The 19,175-nt window shown below is 43.6% G+C and overlaps 2 protein-coding genes across 2 annotated transcripts in view; one reads left to right on the plus strand and one right to left on the minus strand.

Annotated features, from left to right (window-relative positions):
- The window catches only part of CHRM5 (cholinergic receptor muscarinic 5), a 72,952-nt gene that overhangs the window by 7,260 nt on the left and 46,517 nt on the right, over positions 1-19,175 (minus strand). The window lies entirely within an intron of this gene.
- The window catches only part of AVEN (apoptosis and caspase activation inhibitor), a 147,985-nt gene continuing 137,888 nt past the window's right edge, over positions 9,079-19,175 (plus strand). Inside the window, exon 1 of the mRNA XM_081119113.1 lies at positions 9,079-9,443. Coding sequence (XP_080975239.1) covers positions 9,195-9,443 — 249 coding nt within the window. The 5' untranslated portion in view covers positions 9,079-9,194. The remainder of the gene's footprint in view (positions 9,444-19,175) is intronic.

The raw sequence follows: 19,175 nt of genomic DNA on the forward strand, positions 1-19,175 counted from the left end.
TCCCGACTGACGCAGTCCAACCCCATGAAACGCCTCTGACTGGCCCCTTCATTCCCGCTGCTCCCACACTGGCCCAGGCTCCTGTTACCTATACCAACAACTCCTTGGTATTGTCAACATCCAAAAGCTGGCACAGTAAATCCCAAGAATGCCAGGTCACTAGACACAGACTCACCAGAGCCTGAAAAGCCCAAAGTTACTTTATACCCTATAATTATGTTGAACTTTAGAAAAGCACTAATGCCTGCGCCCCATCCCAGGCCTGCGAACGCAGAATCCGTGAGGGAGAGACGTGCCCGTCACACCGTTTTGAAATTCCTCCAGTGATTCTCACGTGCAGCCAGGCTGCTCCGGCTGCAGTTGGCAGATGGCGTATTGGCATCACCTGGGAGCACGGTGGAAATGAAGAACCGGTGCTTCTCCAAAGGTAACATGCTAAGGAATTACCTGGAGGATCCTGTTAAATTGCAGGAGGGCGGGGCTTGCACTTCCACTGTTCTCACCAGGGCCCAGGTGGGCTCTGTGCTGCTGGTGCCTCAGCCACACTTTAAATAACAAGTCTGAGGATAATTCCTGAACTTCCTAGAAAAGAGGAGCCGAAGCTTACAAAAGTTGCTCTTGAAACTAGAATTTTCCAGCTAAAATGTGCAGTAACATTTGGATTCCTCTCTGCCTTCCAAGGACATTTGAGTACATTTTATTTTTCCTATTTAAAATTAACACATATTTCCTGTCCAGCTTTGCGTCCCTCGATTCCTTGCATTTTTTCCTGCTCATTTTTGAGAAGATAAAATTTCCTGATTCCTGGTTGCTGGAAATGAACAGATCTTTCTTCAAAGACACTTGGAACATGAGGTAGGTTCCATGGCTGAAGGATTGGTTTCTTTTCTTTTTTTTCCTTCTATTTTGTTCATCAGTTTATTTTGTTCATTAGATTCCACATATAAGTGAAATCATATGGTACTTGTCTTTCTCTGACTGGCTTATTTTACTCATAGAATACTCTCCAGGTCCATCCATGCTGTCACAAAGGTTCTTTTTGTGGGTGAAAGTTGGGTGTGAAAACTGAATTTTGGGCATGATAGTCCTCCACAATAAACTTTTGGAGTCATTAAAAGGTTTTTGGGAAAAAGATTGTATTTGTGGAGGGGTAGCTCTGTTTTTTGTGGGGGGAGAGAGGTTGCAAAGGCAAATGAAATATAAATGGGGTGAGAAGCCTGAGTTCTTTTTTGGTTACTCATACTTTAAAAGCTCCCCTTTTCCACTATGCTATTGAGAGTATATTTACTTCTAGGGTGCCAGCATGAGCAGAGAGCAAATAATCACCCCAGGTTTATTTTCTACCATTGAACAAAAGACAAAGAATCCCAGAATAATAAAAGTCTCTGTTCTGCCCAGCTGGTGTGGCTCAGTGGTTGAGCATCAGCCCATGAACCAGGAGGTCAGGGTTCGATTCCAGGTCAGGGCATGTGCCTGGGGTTTCGGGCTCGATCCCCAGTAGGGGGCGTGCAGGAGGCAGCCGATCAATGACTCTCATCATTGATGTTTCTCTCCTTCTCTTCCTCTCTGAAATCAATTAAAAAAAATATTTTTAAAAAAAGTCTCCCTGTTCCCAACCTTGGCAGATTGCTTCTTGTTTCTTTGTTGTCAATAAATCACAAATGAAACAAAACAACATATTAACCAAAAAAGGGTAACACTGTACCAAATGAGTTCCCTTCTTTGTGGAGAGGCCTCCTTGGCTGCTGAGGCTTTGCATGAGTTCAGACCTTACTTTTCTGAAATGCCTTTTCTTTGGGAAGCTTTACGCCCAAATGTGTCTTTGCTATTCTTTCCCATCTTTCCTTTTCAGGGACAAATCAAGAGAATTTAGGCTTATTGTACACCTTCAACTTACACAATGTTATATCTCAATTTTAAAAAAAGACAAAAAGTGAGAAAGTAGTTTAAGCTCACGTGGTAACTTTGGGTTAGATATCAGAAAGAAATTCCAGCGAAGGAATGTGTGAGTTAGGGAGGTTCTGGACTTGCCTTTTTTGGTTTCTGTTTTCAGGTAAGGTCTATCTAACTTTTTTGATTGATAAAGTAGAAATGCTGTCCAAAGATATATTGTAATTAAGAAATGGCTTCTCAATGTTGCTGAAGTAATAATATATGGAACAGAATTTCAATGTGACATTTTTTAAAAAACATGTTCTCTGTTCACCACTGTGCTATGTGTTGTGGGGCAGGTAAAAGAGATACACTGTTCTTGATCGGAGGGAGTTAATTTTTTACAGTGTAAAAAAAAGAGGATATGAGAATTAAATTGAGCCATTACACTATATTTATGTGACAGAGAAGTTTGATAACAAGGACATCAAATGATTGTTTTTATTGTAGGACAGGAAAACAGAGATGGGACTGCTTTACGCGAGGGCGTAAACTGGAGACACTCAACGCGTGCACTGTGTGTCCCTCAGGCCTGGAGCCTTCTGTTGGGGTCAGTCTTGTCCTGTTATCCCAGAGTACTGGGAAAATATTAGCATTTTCTGCATGTGCCATGATATGAAATAGTCTGGGAAGTGCTGCCACAAATGGGTTTATGTGAGAATCTGAAAATCCAGAAGCTCTTGACTATATTGTCCAAGTCTTCCCAACAGGCTCAATGGCACGGATTATATATTCATATTTGAATTCCGAAGGATACCATGTTTTCTGGAAGCAACTATAAGAGGCATTTCAAGGAGGAGGGAGTGACTGACTGCATCACATGGGGCTGATAAAAGAAGAAAGATCAGGACCGAGCCCTGCCTATTGGGCTCCATTTTGTGGAGATCACGGTGAACTCTGTCGTTTTGGTGAAGGGGTGGGCATGAGAGCCTTTGGGGCGTGGATTAAAGAGCGAAGGGAGCCTCGGCGGGCATCGCTCAGTGGTTGAGCATCGACCTAGGATCCAGGTGCTCAGGGTTCGATTCCCGGTCAGGGCACATGCTCGGGTTGCGGGCTCGATCCCCAGTTGGGGGCGTGCAGGAGGCCGCTGATCAATGACTCCCTCATCATTGATGTTTCTATCTCTCTCTCTCCCCCTCCTTTCCTCTCTCTGAAATCAATAAAGATATATTAAAAAAAAAAAAAGAAGCGAAGGGAGAACTAGAGACAGTCCTGTAGATGACTCTTCTGAGGAACTTTGCTATAAAGGGAGTAGAGAAATGGGACAGAAACTGGATTGGGAGCAAGAATTTTTTAAAAAGAAAGGTGGAACTACAGCATGTTTGTATGCTAATACGAATGTCCGTTAGAAGGTACCAAGTGACATGTAGAAGGCAGCTGCTGCAGAGATGTCCTCAGGGAGGTGAGCCTGTGCCACAGTGGAGAGCCCTCTGCAGAAGCAGGAGAGGAGCGGAGTGCATGGGGACACGTAGGGAGGCTGCGAGCCGTGGTGATGACGGTGGTGGACATTTTTTCTTGATTGCTTCAGTCTCTGTGAGATCCAGAGCGAGGCCAGTGTTTGAGAGTGAGGATGGAAGCAGAGAGAAGGGATCAAGTTGTGAATTCTGTATCTTAAGAGTTTGTTTGGTCATTTTCAGGAGTTCTCCGCCCCTGACCCCAGATCGAGAGGCCAAAGCATCATTGTGACCTGACAGGCGGTTCACTTGCCCTCATCTTTACCAGGTTATAGTCTGGGGGCTCTGGCCTGATAAAATAGCGTCTGCCAAAGTCCCTCCCCGAAGCCGACGGCAACCCTCCACAATGGACGCAACCGTTTAGAAACATATAGCAAATAAAGGACATCTTTTTGAGAAACTGTATCAGGGCTTTCCAGTTTGCATTGTTCACGTTCTAAGCATCAGGAATCAACTAGACTATAGACAATCTGCCTGCCTATGAAGAGAAGAATCAGGAAGATGCATTTGTTACATGAAAATTACATATGGAGGGGAACAGTGCTATTTTTAAAAGTCCTATTTATTTTTAATTTATTGATTTTAGAGAGAGGAGGGAGGGAGGGAGAGAGAGAGAGACATCAATTTGTTGTTCCACTTATTTATTCATTGGTTGATTTTTATATGTGCCCTGACTGGGTATTGAACCCACAACCTTGGCATATTGAGATGACACTCTAACCAACTGAGCTACCCAGCCAGGACCTTAGGTCCTATCTTAACATCTGCCTTCATCAAACAGTGAGAGCTGATAAGATCCATGGCCTTGGACTAGCATTACTAAATTTTCTTGTGACGTTTAAAGGGTCAAAAACGACCTTGACACGGTGGTTCTCAAACTTGAGCAGGATCAGTATTGCCTGATGGAGGGTTTGTTCAGCCACTGACTGCTGGGCCTCCTTCCCAGTTTCTGAGGCTGGGGGAGGCCTGAGTATTTGTATTTCTACAAGTTCCCAGGTGCTGCCGGGTTGCTGGGCCACATTTTGATAATGATTGCCTTAAGAATTTGATTCCTTTAAAAAAAAAAAAAGGGTCATATATATTTAAAAAATGCGAAAAGCATGGTTTATCTTCTTAAGGAGCTACGTATGTAATTTAACACTTTGTTTTGCTATCTCATGAGTACTACCCAAGGGAAAACGGAATTTTTTATTCATGCAGTGGCATATGATTAAAATCAGAACTATCAGGTAAAAGCAATCCCAGAAAATCCTCATTCCCTTTGTTATTTACCAAGTCAAAACGTCTCTGGTTTCTTGCAATGCAGGAGGTACTTGCATGGCATTTGCCTCCTTGATGACAGGTATCTTTTCCATGCAGATCAGAATCAAATGAGGAAAGCATACTCAACATCTGGTGAAGGGAACTTCCGCCAGTGGTGTTCTCCAAAGGAGAGGTGTTAGCAGGGGGCCACTAACCTGAACACTACTGGTTGGATGGAAACACACACCTTGAATTAGTAGATGGGGGAGGGGAGAGTAATGCAGTCCCTGGACTTCTGTTGGCATCTGCAGCACAGACTTGAGGACACAGGTTCTTAAACCAGTGTCTGGGTATGAATCCCAGTTCTGTTACTTAATAGCTTGAGCTAGTTATTTAACTCCATTCTGATTCAGTTTCCTTATCTGTAAAATAGGAATAATAATAGTCTTTACCTCACAGGAATATTATGAAGATTAAATGAGTTAGAATGAATAAAGTGCTTAGAATAGCACCAGGCACAAAGTAAATGTTAAATCTTAGCTCTCACTATCGGCAAACAAGGCTGCCTGTAAAACAAGCACCATAATACCTCTCAACAGTGTTACTGAGTCTTACGTTGCCTGCTAAGTGAAAGTATCAAGCAGAGTGAATGTGTCCTAATGAAGTCGACTTTATCTGAAACCCACTGATCTTTTTAACCGCACAATTTTGGAGGCTTCTGGAGGGACAGTTACATAGTTGAATCCACTTGTGCTAATGGTTCTCATCCAGGGTGATTTTGCTGCTGAGGGAACACTTGGCAATGTCTGAACACATTTTTGTCACAACTAGGGGAAGGAGAGTTGCTAGTGGGTAGCAATTACAGTAGTTCCTCTTCCCTGTGGTTTTGCTTTCTGTGGTTTCAATTAACCACTGCAATCTGAAAAATATTAAATGGAAAATTCCAGGAATAAACAATTCATAAGTTTTAAGTTTCATGCCATTCTGAGTATCACGACGGAATCACTCATCCTCCTGCTCCTTCCCATCCAGGACACGAATCATCCTTGCTCAGGTATCTTCACTGTGTATTACCAGCCCCTTGGTCACTTAGTAGCTGTCTGAATTATTAGATTGTTATGGTAGCACAGTGCTTGTGTTCAAGTAACCCTTATTTTAATTAATAATGGCCCCAAAGCACACAGGAGTGATGCTGGCAATTCGGATATGCCAAAGACGTTGTAAAGTGCTTCCTTTACGTGAAAAGGTGAGTACAGTACAATCAGGTATTTTTAGAGACACATTCACATAACTTTGGTTACAGCATATTGTCCTAATTGTTTGTTCTTGTTGTTGCCTAACTTAGAAACTAAGTTTTATCATATGCATGTAGGTACAGGAAAAACCAGTATATATAGGGTTCAGTCCTATCCACAGTTTCAGGCATTCACTGGGGACTGGAACACATCCCTTTCGGATTAGGGGTGACTACTGAGTGGTAGAGGGTGGGATCCTCTTAAACATTAATGCACAGGACAAGCTACCACCCCAAAATTTAGCCCTAAATGTGCCAAAGTTGAGAAACTCTTTATTTGTGTTAATGTCTGGCATGAGATTAATACGTGGATGTTCCTCTTGGTTAGAGACCAAATCAGTGGTGTGCTTGAAATTTAACCACCTGTTTCTGCCCTTACCCCCAACAAAACCCTGATTGGCAGAAATTTGCCAATTTCTGTGGTGTGACAGTTCCCACCATGGCCCATTTCAAGTTACTGACTTTATGTCACTGACCATAGAATTAGGGAGAGACAATGTACCGAACCACTATCATTTACACAAGGGTTGGGGGGCCAGGTTGTCCACTGGATTCTTTTTTTTTATTTTATCTTTATTGATTTCAGAGAGAGGAAAGGAGAGGGAGAGAGAGACAGAAACATCAATGATGAGAGAGTCATTGATCGAGCCCACAACCCGGGGATGTGCCCTGACTGGGAATCAAACCCCCATCGCCTGGATCCTAGGTTGATGCTCAACTACTGAGCCACGCCCGGCCGGGCTGTCCACTGGATTCTTAAAATACTATTTACATCTGTCTGTACCTCCTGTTAGCTCCTAATGGTGTGCAGAGAAAAGGGTACAATTCTCTCTACTCATCTTCCTCTTATTCAGTTTCTTTAGAGCAGGGGTGGGAAACATCTGGCCCGCGGGCAAAAATAATTTGGTCTGGTCCTGCCAAGACAACTGTAGGCAGGACTTGAAATTCAATAAATCTAGGAGCTTTTCTCATAGCTAATTTTTAAGCTGATAATTAAAAAATATATATATATTTATTGATTTTAGAGAGAGGAAGGGAGAGGGAGAAACATCAATGGTGATAGTCATTGATCGGCTGCCTCCTGCACGGCCCCCATCTGGGATTGAACCCACAACCTGGGCATGTGCCCTGACCAGGAATTGAACCTCAACCTCCTGGATCATAGGGCGATGCTCAGCCACTGAGGCACACCGGCTGGGCTAAGGTGATAATTTTGCATGGCCTGGGAATAATGTTATAAATATCCAAATGGCCCTTGGCAGAAAAAAAGGTTCCCATGCTTGCTCTAGAGGTAGAATTGCTGAATTTGAGTTTAGCATGGGAATGAATAACTTAATGCCACGGTGAGTCTTAATTTTACAAGTAGAGACAAGGAAAAAAAAGGGGGGAGGAAGACAGGGCCTGGAGGAACAAAAAAAGGGAAAGGCTGGAGAAGAGTAGAGAGGGAAAAGAATAAGAAAAACTGAAGAAATAAGTGTGAGAAATAAGTGTCTACTGATCAAAACATTAAGACAAAAACAAAACAGAAAATGCAGAATACAATGTTAAAAAATACTATTATCCTGATAACACTCTCTCCCCTAACTCTGCATTCCCTCTCTTGACTAACAGCATCAACCACCTGGTCATTCAAGCAAGAAACCTGGGCGTCAACCCTGACTTCTCACCCCCCCCTCCCCACCTTCCCACTTACAACTGGACACGAAGTCCTATTAATTCTCCCATCTCCTCTCTGGCCCATTATCTGCCTCCTTGGCTCTCAACTTAATTCAGGCCCAATTTGTGGCCTAGATTATTCCAGTGGTTTCCAAATGGCTCTGCCTAGAATTCTAATTCTCCTCCACAGAATTATCAACCAGGCAAACTCCTGTCCAACCCTCAAGCTCTGTCTTAAGGGTCTGTTTCTCATGAAGTCTTGGGCATAGTTTAAATTTTCTTCCCCTGGGCCTTCACCTTGAACCATGCACACACTGTCCTCGGCAAACTACTGCAATCATCTGTTTACAGGAGTCTCTTTCTTATGGGAAGTGAGCTATTTGAGGGCAGAGACAATGTTTTTTTAAAAAAATCTTCAGGACCTAGCATTGTGCCTGACACAGAGTAGAAAACTAAAGCAATGAATAGTGTTAAATTTATGTTATATACATATATATATACACAAACAGACATACACACACATATATAATTTATATTAAGGGCGAGGAAACACTGGGAAGAAAACACCTGTCGTGCAGCACTGATTGGATGGATGTTTTAAGCCCTTGTTCTTGCTTTTTTCGTGTGGTTTCCCTAACACAAAGTTAAAAATGGCCCCCAGGTATCCCCATAACCAATTACCCTTCCCCCCTTGGTTAAAAATACAGACTGATGCATAAAATGGATTACTATTTAGGCGTAAAATGAAACGAAACATTAAGCCGTAAACAGGGCTAAGTCTCAAACCCTCCTACCGAGGACGGCACAGGGAGAGGCTGCAGCGAGCGCGCCGGTCCCGGGGCTACCTCGCCCGCAGCGCAGCGCGCCAGCGTCTCTGCGGCTGCTCCCTCGCCTGCAGAACGAGGCAACAGGGCTGCTGCGGGAATTTGACGCCCGAGTGCTCAGTAGGAGGGGGCGCAGGCGGTCACTCCCACAGCTCTCCGCAGGGCTGAGCCTGGTCGTCCGCCCACCCGCGTTCCCGCTCGCAGGCCGGCTGCAGCCCGCCCCGCCCCCCGCCTGAGGCCCGCCGCCCTTCCCTCCGTCTCCTCCTGAAGCCCGGGTTCAGCACAATTCTAAAAAGTACACTCATCCGGAACAATCGGGCGATTAAAGAGAAAAATTAGCTCGCCGTCTCACCACACAGTTAACCACTTAACATTTTGGCAGACACGTTTTTAGGCACTTCACGCAAACACACCCATCTTTGTCTTTTCCCTCTTTTTCACTTAACAAACGTATGTTACACAAACGGACGGTTCTACAGCCTGCCCTTTTCCTCACCAAGGCCCGGCCCCACCCCCGCCCCGGCCCCACCCCCGCCCCGGCCCCCCGCCGGCTCCCACGGTCGCGCCCCCGCCGGCGCCCCCAGCCTCCCCGCGGCCCGGTTCCGGCCCCACCTGCCGGCCCGGGCCGCCCCGCCCCCGCCCCCGCGCGGCCTCCCTCCCAGCGCGCCCGCCGCGCTCGCAGCGCCCGGGCCCCTAGCTCGCGGCTGCACCGCGCGGCCCGTTTCCGGTCGGACCAGGGCGTCTCCGCGGCGGCCCGGGCCCTGCTCGCTCGGCACCGCCGGCAGCGGCCAGATGCAGGCGGACCGGGGAGCTCGGGGCGGCCACGGACGCCGGCCCGGCCGCGACCGGCCCGGGGGGGACCGTGACCGCGAGAGGGCGGGAGCCGCGGCGGCTGTGGCGAGAGGCGGCGGCGGCGGGGACGGAGGCGGCCGCCGGGGCCGCGGTCGGGGCTTCCGTGGCGGCCGCGGAGGCCGAGGAGGAGGCGCCCCGCGGGGCGGCCGCCGCGAGCAGGGAGGCCGGGGCGCCGGCGCCAGAGCACCGGTAAGAGGCGATGGTTAGTGGGGTCAGGACCGCGCGAAACCCGAGCTGGCCGGGTCCCTGTCGCGAGTTAAGAGCCGCGAGAGGCGTGCGGAGCGCGCGCCAGCGGGGCAGGGGCGGCGCCTGCGCGGGGCGGGCGGCGGGGCGCGCGCCGGGGCGCGCACGTGGCGCCGGAGGCACTGGTGCGCCGCCCGCCGCCGCCCGGCAGGTGGAGGCCGCCCGCCGCCGCCTCGGGATCCCGGCGCCGCGGTTAGGACCCGGGGCCGCGCTGCGCGTCGGGGCTGCGCGTGGGGCCTTGGGTGCCGGCGGAGCGTCAGTGTGGTTGACCCTTGTGGGGTGGGCGTGAGGCCGGGCTTGGTCTCCAGGCGTTGGGGCCGGGCAGCCTGACATTACGGGGAGACATTCCTGTTACTGGGAGAGAAGGCGTCTTTTTCTTTTTTGGTCTTTTGTGTTCCCTGTGCAAATGCCTGGCACACCATAGGCGCATAATAAATGTTTACTGAATGAAAGAATGCCCTCGATGGACTGGACTCACAGGGGGCATGGGGTCAGATGCATTGTTCTCTCTCTCTTTTTTTTTTTTTAAAAAAAGAGTAGTAATCTTTTTATTTTATATATGTAGGAATCGGGTCACTGGCCTCTGTCCTTTTGAATTTTCAATCAGTAAATGTTTCAGTAATCAGGTCTGAATTTTAATAGCAATATGATTGATGGGTCATTGTCACGCATTCATAAGGAAATTTCTTAGAGATCGCAGCAGGGAATGACATCGGCAAACTTACTCCACTGATATCCCAGCTAAAGGAGTTAGATTACTGTCATTTTGTGAGCTGTTTCTTATTTCAACATTTATAGTACAAAACTTTTGAATTTGCGTGTGCATAGGTTAAAAAATTCTTTTTAATTTCCTGTAACTGAAATATTTGCAATGTCTTAAGGGCACAGTAGGTAAGACATCCCTGAAGATAGTGGTTGTATACAGAAATACAGAGTTGGAAAAAAATTATAAAACTAAAGATTTCGAGTGTAACATACTTAACCTTGTTAGGATCAAGGTAGGTAATAAGTAAAATCTGAGTGAGGTATGAAGAAATTCTTAGTGTCAGTTTATCAGAAAATGAAGGAAACACAGATCAATCCACTGTGCACTATATATCACATTTTACCTCTATAACATTATTTATATCTATATATAGGTATAACTATATATATATAACAACTTTATTTTTATTTTATTTTATTTTTAAAAAATATATCTTTATTGATTTCAGAGAGAGGAAAAGAGAGAGAGAGATAGAAACATTAATGATGAGAGAGTCATTGATTGGCTCCCTCCTGCACGCCCCCTACTGAGGATGGAGCCCGAAACCCAGGCATGTGCCCTGACCGGGAATCGAACCTCGATTGCCTGGATCCTAGGTCGACACTCAACTGCTGAGCCACGCTCGGCCGGGCAACAACTTTATTTTTAAAGCAACTTAAAGTTGTTTAAACAACTTTTTGACAACCTTATTTTGTATATACACATGTAACATCTTCAATTTTAGAGATTAACTAACTTGTCTAAGCTGTCATAGCTAGTGGCAGAGCTGGGATTTATACCAAGCTGTCATTGACTCCACTGTGTTTTCTCTCTTACATTTTTGTGAGTCAACCTCTGCTTTACTGAGAACAAAGTAGACACTCCTTGGCTACAGGGATCATGTATTTTGTTTGTTTGTTTTTATATATCTTTATTGATTTCAGAGAGAGATAGAGAGAGAGAGAGAGAGATAGAAACGTCAATGATGAGTAATTGATCGGCTGCCTCCTGCACTCCCCCTACTGGGGATCCAGCTGGCAACCAGGGCATGTGCCCTGACCTGGAATCGAACTACGATCTCCTGGATCCTAGGTCAATCCTCAACCGCTGAGCCACGCCAGTCAGGCTATATTCATCTTTTTGATGAGCTATTAGCAAAGAGAAAGTCAAGGCCTATTGGTTTTCCTTGGAATTCTTTTCCCTTTTTTCCTCCTTGTAGTTAATGATAGTAACTCACAGTTATTGAGTACTTGGTATGAGATGAGAGAACTGAGGCACAGTTAAGTAACTCACAGTTAGGAGAGGTTAAATAATTTATCCTTTATCACTCAGCCAGCAAATTGCAAAGCATGGATTCAACCCAGGCATTTGGCTCCAGGAACTGTTCTTTCAACTACTCCCCTAAACTGCCTCTGGAGTGACTTGAGATTTGAAAAGGGGATATGTGGAGGACTGTTGAGTGATGCTTTTCGCGTACCTGTTTTTTCCTCATGTCTCAATATGGTTATAAGACTTTAAGGTAATACTGATACCATAGTTAGTTCTTGTGGATGTCAGCAGATCTTCGCTTTCTTGCTCCATGTTTATATGGCAGCTGCTTTTAATTATGTTTTAATAATTTGTGTCTAATAAAAGATAAGGTAGCTGTGTATAGCTGAATTGAGAGTAGAACTTGGAGGCATTTTTTCCTGACCTAACTTGCTTTGTAAACAATAGTGTAAATCCTTTGCCTGAGGATTTGACATTTGACATTTTTATTGCTACTATTTCACTCAGTAAAAGGGAAATCTCTGACTTGGATGTTCAAGTTTGCTAGGAACCTGGAAGAAGAGAGATGTCAAATCAAAGTTGTTTGGCAGGTTTCTAAGGCAAGCCCCTTCATTGTTGCTGGAAGGAGTCACCCTTATTGTGTTAGACAGATTAAGAGCCTAATAAAGCTCAAACTAAATGACAGCCTTTAGACTATCTTTCCTTTTTTTTTAATTAAAAAAAAAAGACTGAAGCTTTTTTTTTTTTTTTTTTTTTGGTTAGAAGCTGAACATGCTTAAGGGTCCCCAAAGAAAATTGCTCTAAGATTAGCTCTTCAAAATTCATGGACTTGACCTTCTCCCCTGCTGTTGCAAACCACTGCTCAGACACTGTGGCTGTTTGGCATTCTTACCCTTTCTAATGTGGACTGTTTTGAGGTTTGCTTTCCTTACTGACTGTCATTTCACTTACGCATTTCCATTACCGACACAGCTGATTCTTAAATCTTTCCCCTTGTATTCTGCCTGAAATATTTTTGATAAATTATGTATGATGTTGTACTTTAATGTATATATCTAACATTTTTAATCCCTGGGTCAGGTAGTTTCAGATAGTTTCAGAATATAAGATTCCTGCCTGACTGGCATGGCTTAGTGGTTCAGCTTCGACCTATGATCCAGAAGATCGCAGTTCGATTCCCTGACAGGGCACATGCCCGGGTTGTGGACTTGATCCCCAGTTGGGGGCGTGCAGGGGGCGGCCGATCAATGACTCTCTCATCATTGATGTTTCTATCTCTCTCTCTGTCTCCTTTCCTTTCTCTGAAGTCAATAAAGATATATTAAAAAAAAAAAAAAAAAGAAATCCTCACATTTCAATGATTACCAGAACCTCCCTGTGAAAGAGGCAGGCAGTATTCAATGTAGTTTTACAGACGAAGAATTAGTAGGTGGGTGGATTTAGGTACTTTTAGGGTACAGCCAAGTAGTTGGTGGTGGGGTTGATACTTCAGGTTGAAGTTTCTGACTTCTAGGATGAGATTTAATTTTTTTTGTTTATAAATGAGCAAAACAACTAACTGAATTGTTTTCCCTCCCAGAACAATTATGTACTTTTTAATGCTTTCCTTACAAGCATCTTTTTTTTCATTCTAGTATAGCCAATGGTTAGGCCGTCTTGAACTGTACATCCTTTAGATCTGTTGACTTCAGCTTTTCTAGTTTATTTAATATATATCTTAGTACTCTTTTTAAAAAATATATCCTTATTGATTTCAGAGAGAGGGAGGGAGAGAGAGAGAGAGAGGTAGAACCATCAATGATGAGAGAGTCATTGATCGGCTGCCTCCTGCATGCCTCCTGCTGGGGATCGAGCCCGAAACCTGAGCATGTGCCCTGACCGGGAATCAAACTTCGATCTCCTGGATCCTAGGTTGATGGTCAACCGCTGAGCCACGCTGGCCGGGCTCTTATTACTCTTTGAGATAGCAATAGGTGTAGTAGTAAAATATGGAGATGGGAATTTAAGGTGTCCACCAAATGACTTAGGAATTGAGGCTTCTGCCCAGTATCCTAAAGTCTAGGTGTGTGACTTCACCACACTGTACTTTCCAGGCTATAAAAGTCACATTCTATTCCTTAAACATAAGTTCTAAGTGGGCTGCTGTGATAGGTGACATTAAAAAGACTGGGAAACTTTTGCATTCCATTTGCCTTCCCTTCTCAGTTTCTGTTTTCTTTCTAGATTTGGGACATTTATAACAAGTATTAATTCATTCTCATTCTGTCACTTATAAAACATTTAAATGTGGAAAGCCTCTAAGAGACCATTCAGTTTTAGAATGCCATCATTATAACTTGTAATCAATTAAATCATCCTTGTAGATTAAAAAAGTTAAGTGTTAGATTGAGATGTGCTCTGTAAGTACACTTTCTGGAAGCGCAAATTGCTTAAAAATGACTGTGATGGTGATGCTTCATTTCCCACTTTAAAAAAAATTAAATTTATTGGGTGACATTGCTTGATGAGGTTATATAGGCTTCAAGTGTACATTTCTATGATACTTCATCTGTATATTCCGTCACCGTGTATTTGACCCCCTGTCCCCTTTCCTGTCCTCCCCACCCCCTTTCCTCAGGTAACCGCCATGCTGTTGTCTGTGTCTATGAGGTTTTGTTTGTCTTGTTTGTTCATTTGCTGCTTCTAGTTTTATATCCCACATGTGAGTGAAATCATATGGTTCTTGACTTTTTCCGTCTGACTTATTTCGCTTAGCATGATAGTCTCAAGATTCATCCATGTTGTCGTTTTGGTTGTTGTCAATCCTCACCGAAGGATATTTTTTCCATTGAGAGAATGGAAGGGAGGGAGAAGGGGGGAGAGAGAGAGAATGCAAGAGGGAAACATGGATGTAAGAGAGACACATCAATTGGTTGCCTCCTGCACATGCCCCCGACCAGGGCTGGGGAGTGAACCGCAACCCAGGTGTGTGCCCTTGACTGGGAATAGAATCTGAGACCCTTCGGTGCGCCGGCCAACGCTCTGACCATGGAGCCACATCGGCCAGGGTTCGTGTTGTCATCTCTTACAGAAGTTCTGTTTAAAGGATTTTTTTTAAAAAGAAAAAGCGAATAGTAGAGTTAAAAGCAAATGTGTAACTGCTTTTTGGCCTATTCAAATAAGGGACCATAGAACCACCTGTCAAATGAAGGTTGAACTAGGCGTATGAACCCCAAGGCCCTTGTCCAGCTCCAAAACAACAGTGGAAAGAACATTTCAGGCTTCTTCCAGGCACCATCTGTTGCACAGAAGGTGTGTCTGCTCACAGGTGCGATGAAACCAGCCACTAAAGCAGTTTTAGCAGTGAACAGCAGGTGGGGTAAGAAGTCCAACATTTTCCCAAATGGAAGTAACATTCATTTCGTATTCTGGTCATCGAGGGAACAACCATGGAATGCATGCAAAGCTGAGTATGTTCAGACCTTAGCTGAGTAGGTTAAAACAACAGCAACAGTATCGTGATAGTTATTATAATTCTTTACTCCCTAATCTTGACTGCTTCCTGGATTGTTGATATTTCAATCCAGATGGAAAAATCTGAGAAATGATAGACACTCATCATTTTCTTTTGTGTTTCTCCACCCCTTATTTTGTTAGAATAGCACAGTCGTACTCATTGGGGAAAAAAAGAGTAGGAATCAGAGAAACAAGTGACAGAAGAAAATCATCCTTTGTTAATGGGGTTTCTTATCTTTTGGATGTGTGGGCATTATTTCTGACTGCTCATCAATGTGCATGTCATGGCCAAGGGTAATTCAGGCAGGGATAATTAGTAAATGTGTGAGTTTAATATGCCACTTAATATTTTATCCTTAAGGTATTTTTAGATGAAAATGTTGGCTGAGAGCACATTTGAATCTAACACTTAATTTTTTAATCAACGAGGTTGATTTAATTGATTATAACCTATAATGATAGCATTCTAAGACTGAATAGTCTCTTAAAGGCTTTTTACATTTAAATGTTTTATAAGTGAGAAAGAGAATGAAAATGAATTAATAGCTGTTTGCTGTAAATGTCCGAAATTTAGGGACTGACGTGTAGTATAAACACATATGGTATGTATTATCATATTTGTGAAATTTTAATATAGTTTCATTTGGTACTGAGCATTAATGTCTTAGAGTCAAAGTAGAAGTTGCATCTACAGAATAAATTTTGTGGACTAAATCACAAACTTTGGGAGTTCTTTTCTTTTGGGTTATTAGCCTCTTTTGATATATTGACTTTTGTGTCCACTACTTTCTTTTCTGGATTGTAGAAACTGAGTTTATAGTTGTAGTTTACGTATATAGTGACTTTTTGGTGCCAAAGCCATCTGTACCTCCCCACCTTCCCTGCTTCCAAAGCTGGCACATCTTTAAATACATATATATTTTAAAAGAACAACTTAAAGGGGGCACCTTTATTTTTTAGTGCAGGAGCTGACTACATACATTGTATAAGCACATATAATTAGCCCGTGTCCATCTCTGTAATTTCACATATATATTAATATATTAATGAATATATAAGTTGTATGTTAATATGCTATTTGTAAGCTTTTTATATTCCCAGTTGTTTCCTTTTTGTTTATGGTAATTTATATGACTAGATAGTTTTCTGAAATGAATATTCTCTGGGCAAAATAGCTTCTCTTTTTTTTCTTATGTACATAATGATTATTAATGTTGTTATGGACTGAATGTGTCCCCCAAAGTCACATGTTGAAGCCCTAACCCCCAGGTGACTGTATTTGGAGACAGGACCTTAAAGAGGTAATTAAGATTAAATGAGGTCATAAGGGCGGGGCCTATCCTGAGGGAGCTGGTGCCCTTATAAGAAGAGGAATCGAGAGACCCAAGCGCTCTATCTCCTTGGCAGTGTGAGGATACAGCGAGAAGGCAGCTTTCTACAAGCTGGGAAGGGGTTATCACTAGACACCGAACCTCCTGGGACCTGGATTTTGGACTTTCCAGCCTCCAGAACTGTGAGAAATAAGTTTATATTGTTTCAGACGCTCAGTCTGTGGCATTTTGTTGTGGCACTTCAAGGTGACATACAGATGGCTCGCTTTCTAACCACAAATAAATATGTACTTTTTTAAACAGTAGTTTAATGGAAGACTTCAGATGAAGTAGATTAAGAAACCATAGGGAATTTTAATGCCAAGGACACCTGACTGTTACGTTACTGAAATGAATAGCCCAGCCTGCTTTCTGCTGGAGCTTACATATATCAATTCTTTTAGTTCCTGATTTTTAAATTCTTATTTGTGATTGTTTACTTCACACGTATGAATAACATTTTTTTCCTTTTCCATTCCTGGATTAAAGGGCTCTTCTGCTCGAAGCAGGAAACTTCTTTCTATAGGCAGTGTATTTGCGTTTTGCTGCTGTAACAAATTGCCACAAACTTAGGGGCTTAAAACAATGCAAGTTTATATCTTACAGCTTTGGAGTCTTAAGGTGGGTCGCACTGGGCTAAAATCAAGGTGTCGGCAGAGCTTAGCTCCAGAGGGGCTCCGGGGAGAATGTTTCCTTGCCTTTCTGGCTCCTAGAGGCTGCCCACATTCCCTGGCTCTTGACGCTTTTGTCTTCAAAGTCAGCAACATAACATCTTTCTGACTTTACTCCTGTGACAGCGTCTTTCTCTTTCTCTCTGTCCTGCCTCCCTCTTCCACTTGTAAGGATTCTTGTAATTACATGGGGTCCACGTGGTAATCCAGGCTAATCTCCCTATTTTAAGGCCAGCTGATTAGCAACCTTAATTCCTGTCTGCTGTGTAACCTAACATACATCCAGGTTCAGGGATTAGGACATGGACATCTTAGGGGGGCTATCATTCTACCTATCACAGGCAGAAAGTGATTTAATTAATTAATCTTAAATATATCTTTATTTCAGAGAGAGGAAGGGAGAGGGGGAGAGAGAGATGGAAACATCAATGAGGAGAGAGTCATCATTGATCCACTGCCTCCTGCATGCCTCCTATAGGGGATCAAGCCCGCAACCCGGGCATGTGCCCTGATCTGGAATCGAATCTCGATCTCCTGGATCATAGGTCGATGCTCAACTGCTCAGCTGTGCCGGCCGGGCAGAAAGTGATATATTTAATAAGGTGTAAGAAAACTTTGTTTTGAAAAGTACTGGAGTTCTTGTCTTGCAGCCTGTTTGCTTCTGGTGGAAACATGCTTTGTGTTTCTCAACCATTTAAACCCATGTCCTCTGTTGAGGAACAAAACTCTGTCTATTCTGTGGTCAGTAATAAACAGTTTTTTTCCTCTTAAATATTCACCCCTCCCCAAATGTCTGAGCTGAAATACGGTTTGTCACACCTCTGCTTGGCCTACCTCTGGGCCATCATTTCAGCCCTCCGCATTATTTGAGGCTCTGGGCTCTGGGCTGTGGCATTCGTATTTTTGTTCAGACCTAAAATCTCTGTAGTATTCGCTCTGTTCTCATCACCGGCTTCATTTCACCCATAGTAGTAACTTTTTGGTACTGCTGTTGTGGACTTACTTAAAGAGGTAAACATGCCTAACAAATATTTTATAAACTTGTCCATGCACTTAAGAGGTAGGTAGAGTTGTGGATAGTGCTTGTTCAGAAGAAGTCGAAGACCTGTGACCTCAGTTGCTTAGTTGATGAGAAGCTGATCCCCAGTCTCGTCATATCTATTGAAACAACTCCTAACAATAGGATAAGGTGATTGCTTCTGTTGGTACATGGTTTCAGAACATGTATTGTGCATCTGTAGTTTTAAAAATGTATTTTATAACTTTTTAGTACACTTTTAGATTTACAGAGAAGTTGAGAGAATAGTACAGCGCATTCCTATATATCCTGTACCCAGTCCCTCCTGTTAAAGATATCTCACATTAGTATGGTACATGTGTTACAATTAATGAACCAATATTGATACATTATTATTAACAATCCCTGTGTTCCAATATTATGTTTGTCCGAGTTTTCTTTCATGATTAGACTGAGGTTACAGGTTTTGGGAGGTAAAATACCATCATTACATCATATCAAGAGTACATAGGATCAACATGATTTTGTTACTGCTGGTGCTGATCTTGACCACCTGGCTGAGGTAGTAGTTATCAGGTTCTTCCACTGTGAAGTCACTCCTGTCTCCCTTCCATGTCTTACTACACAACTGCCTCCTTGAGGGTGGAGTATCTATCTAAAATATTTGGAATTCTTTTGCATGGGAGATTTGTCTAACCCATTTACTTGATCACGTATGCTAGTATGGACTCAGGGATAGTTATTTTATACTGTGGGCTATATAACCCAATATTACTTTATTAATTTTGTTGCTCAGATTGTTCCAGCTTTGGCCATTGGGAGCTTTTTCAGTTGTCTCCTGTGCTCCTTTGACATGCCCATGCCCTCATCTGTGTGTGTGTGTGTGTGTGTGTGTGTGACTTTCTACTTTCTGGTGCTACTAGAGGCTCCAGGCTCATCTTATGTATTTTCTGCCCCAGTCCTAGGATCAGCCATTTTTCTAAGGCTACAGGACTATGCTTTATACTGGATCTTCTGTTTTGATGATCGGCACCAAAGAAACAGTTTGACCGGTTCATTGTGTCTGCTGTCGCAAACATTGAAAATAATCGCTGACCTGCTACTACACAT

The sequence above is a fragment of the Miniopterus schreibersii genome, assembly GCF_964146895.1.
Source record: "Miniopterus schreibersii genome assembly, chromosome: 1".
Lineage (NCBI taxonomy): Eukaryota > Metazoa > Chordata > Mammalia > Chiroptera > Miniopteridae > Miniopterus > Miniopterus schreibersii.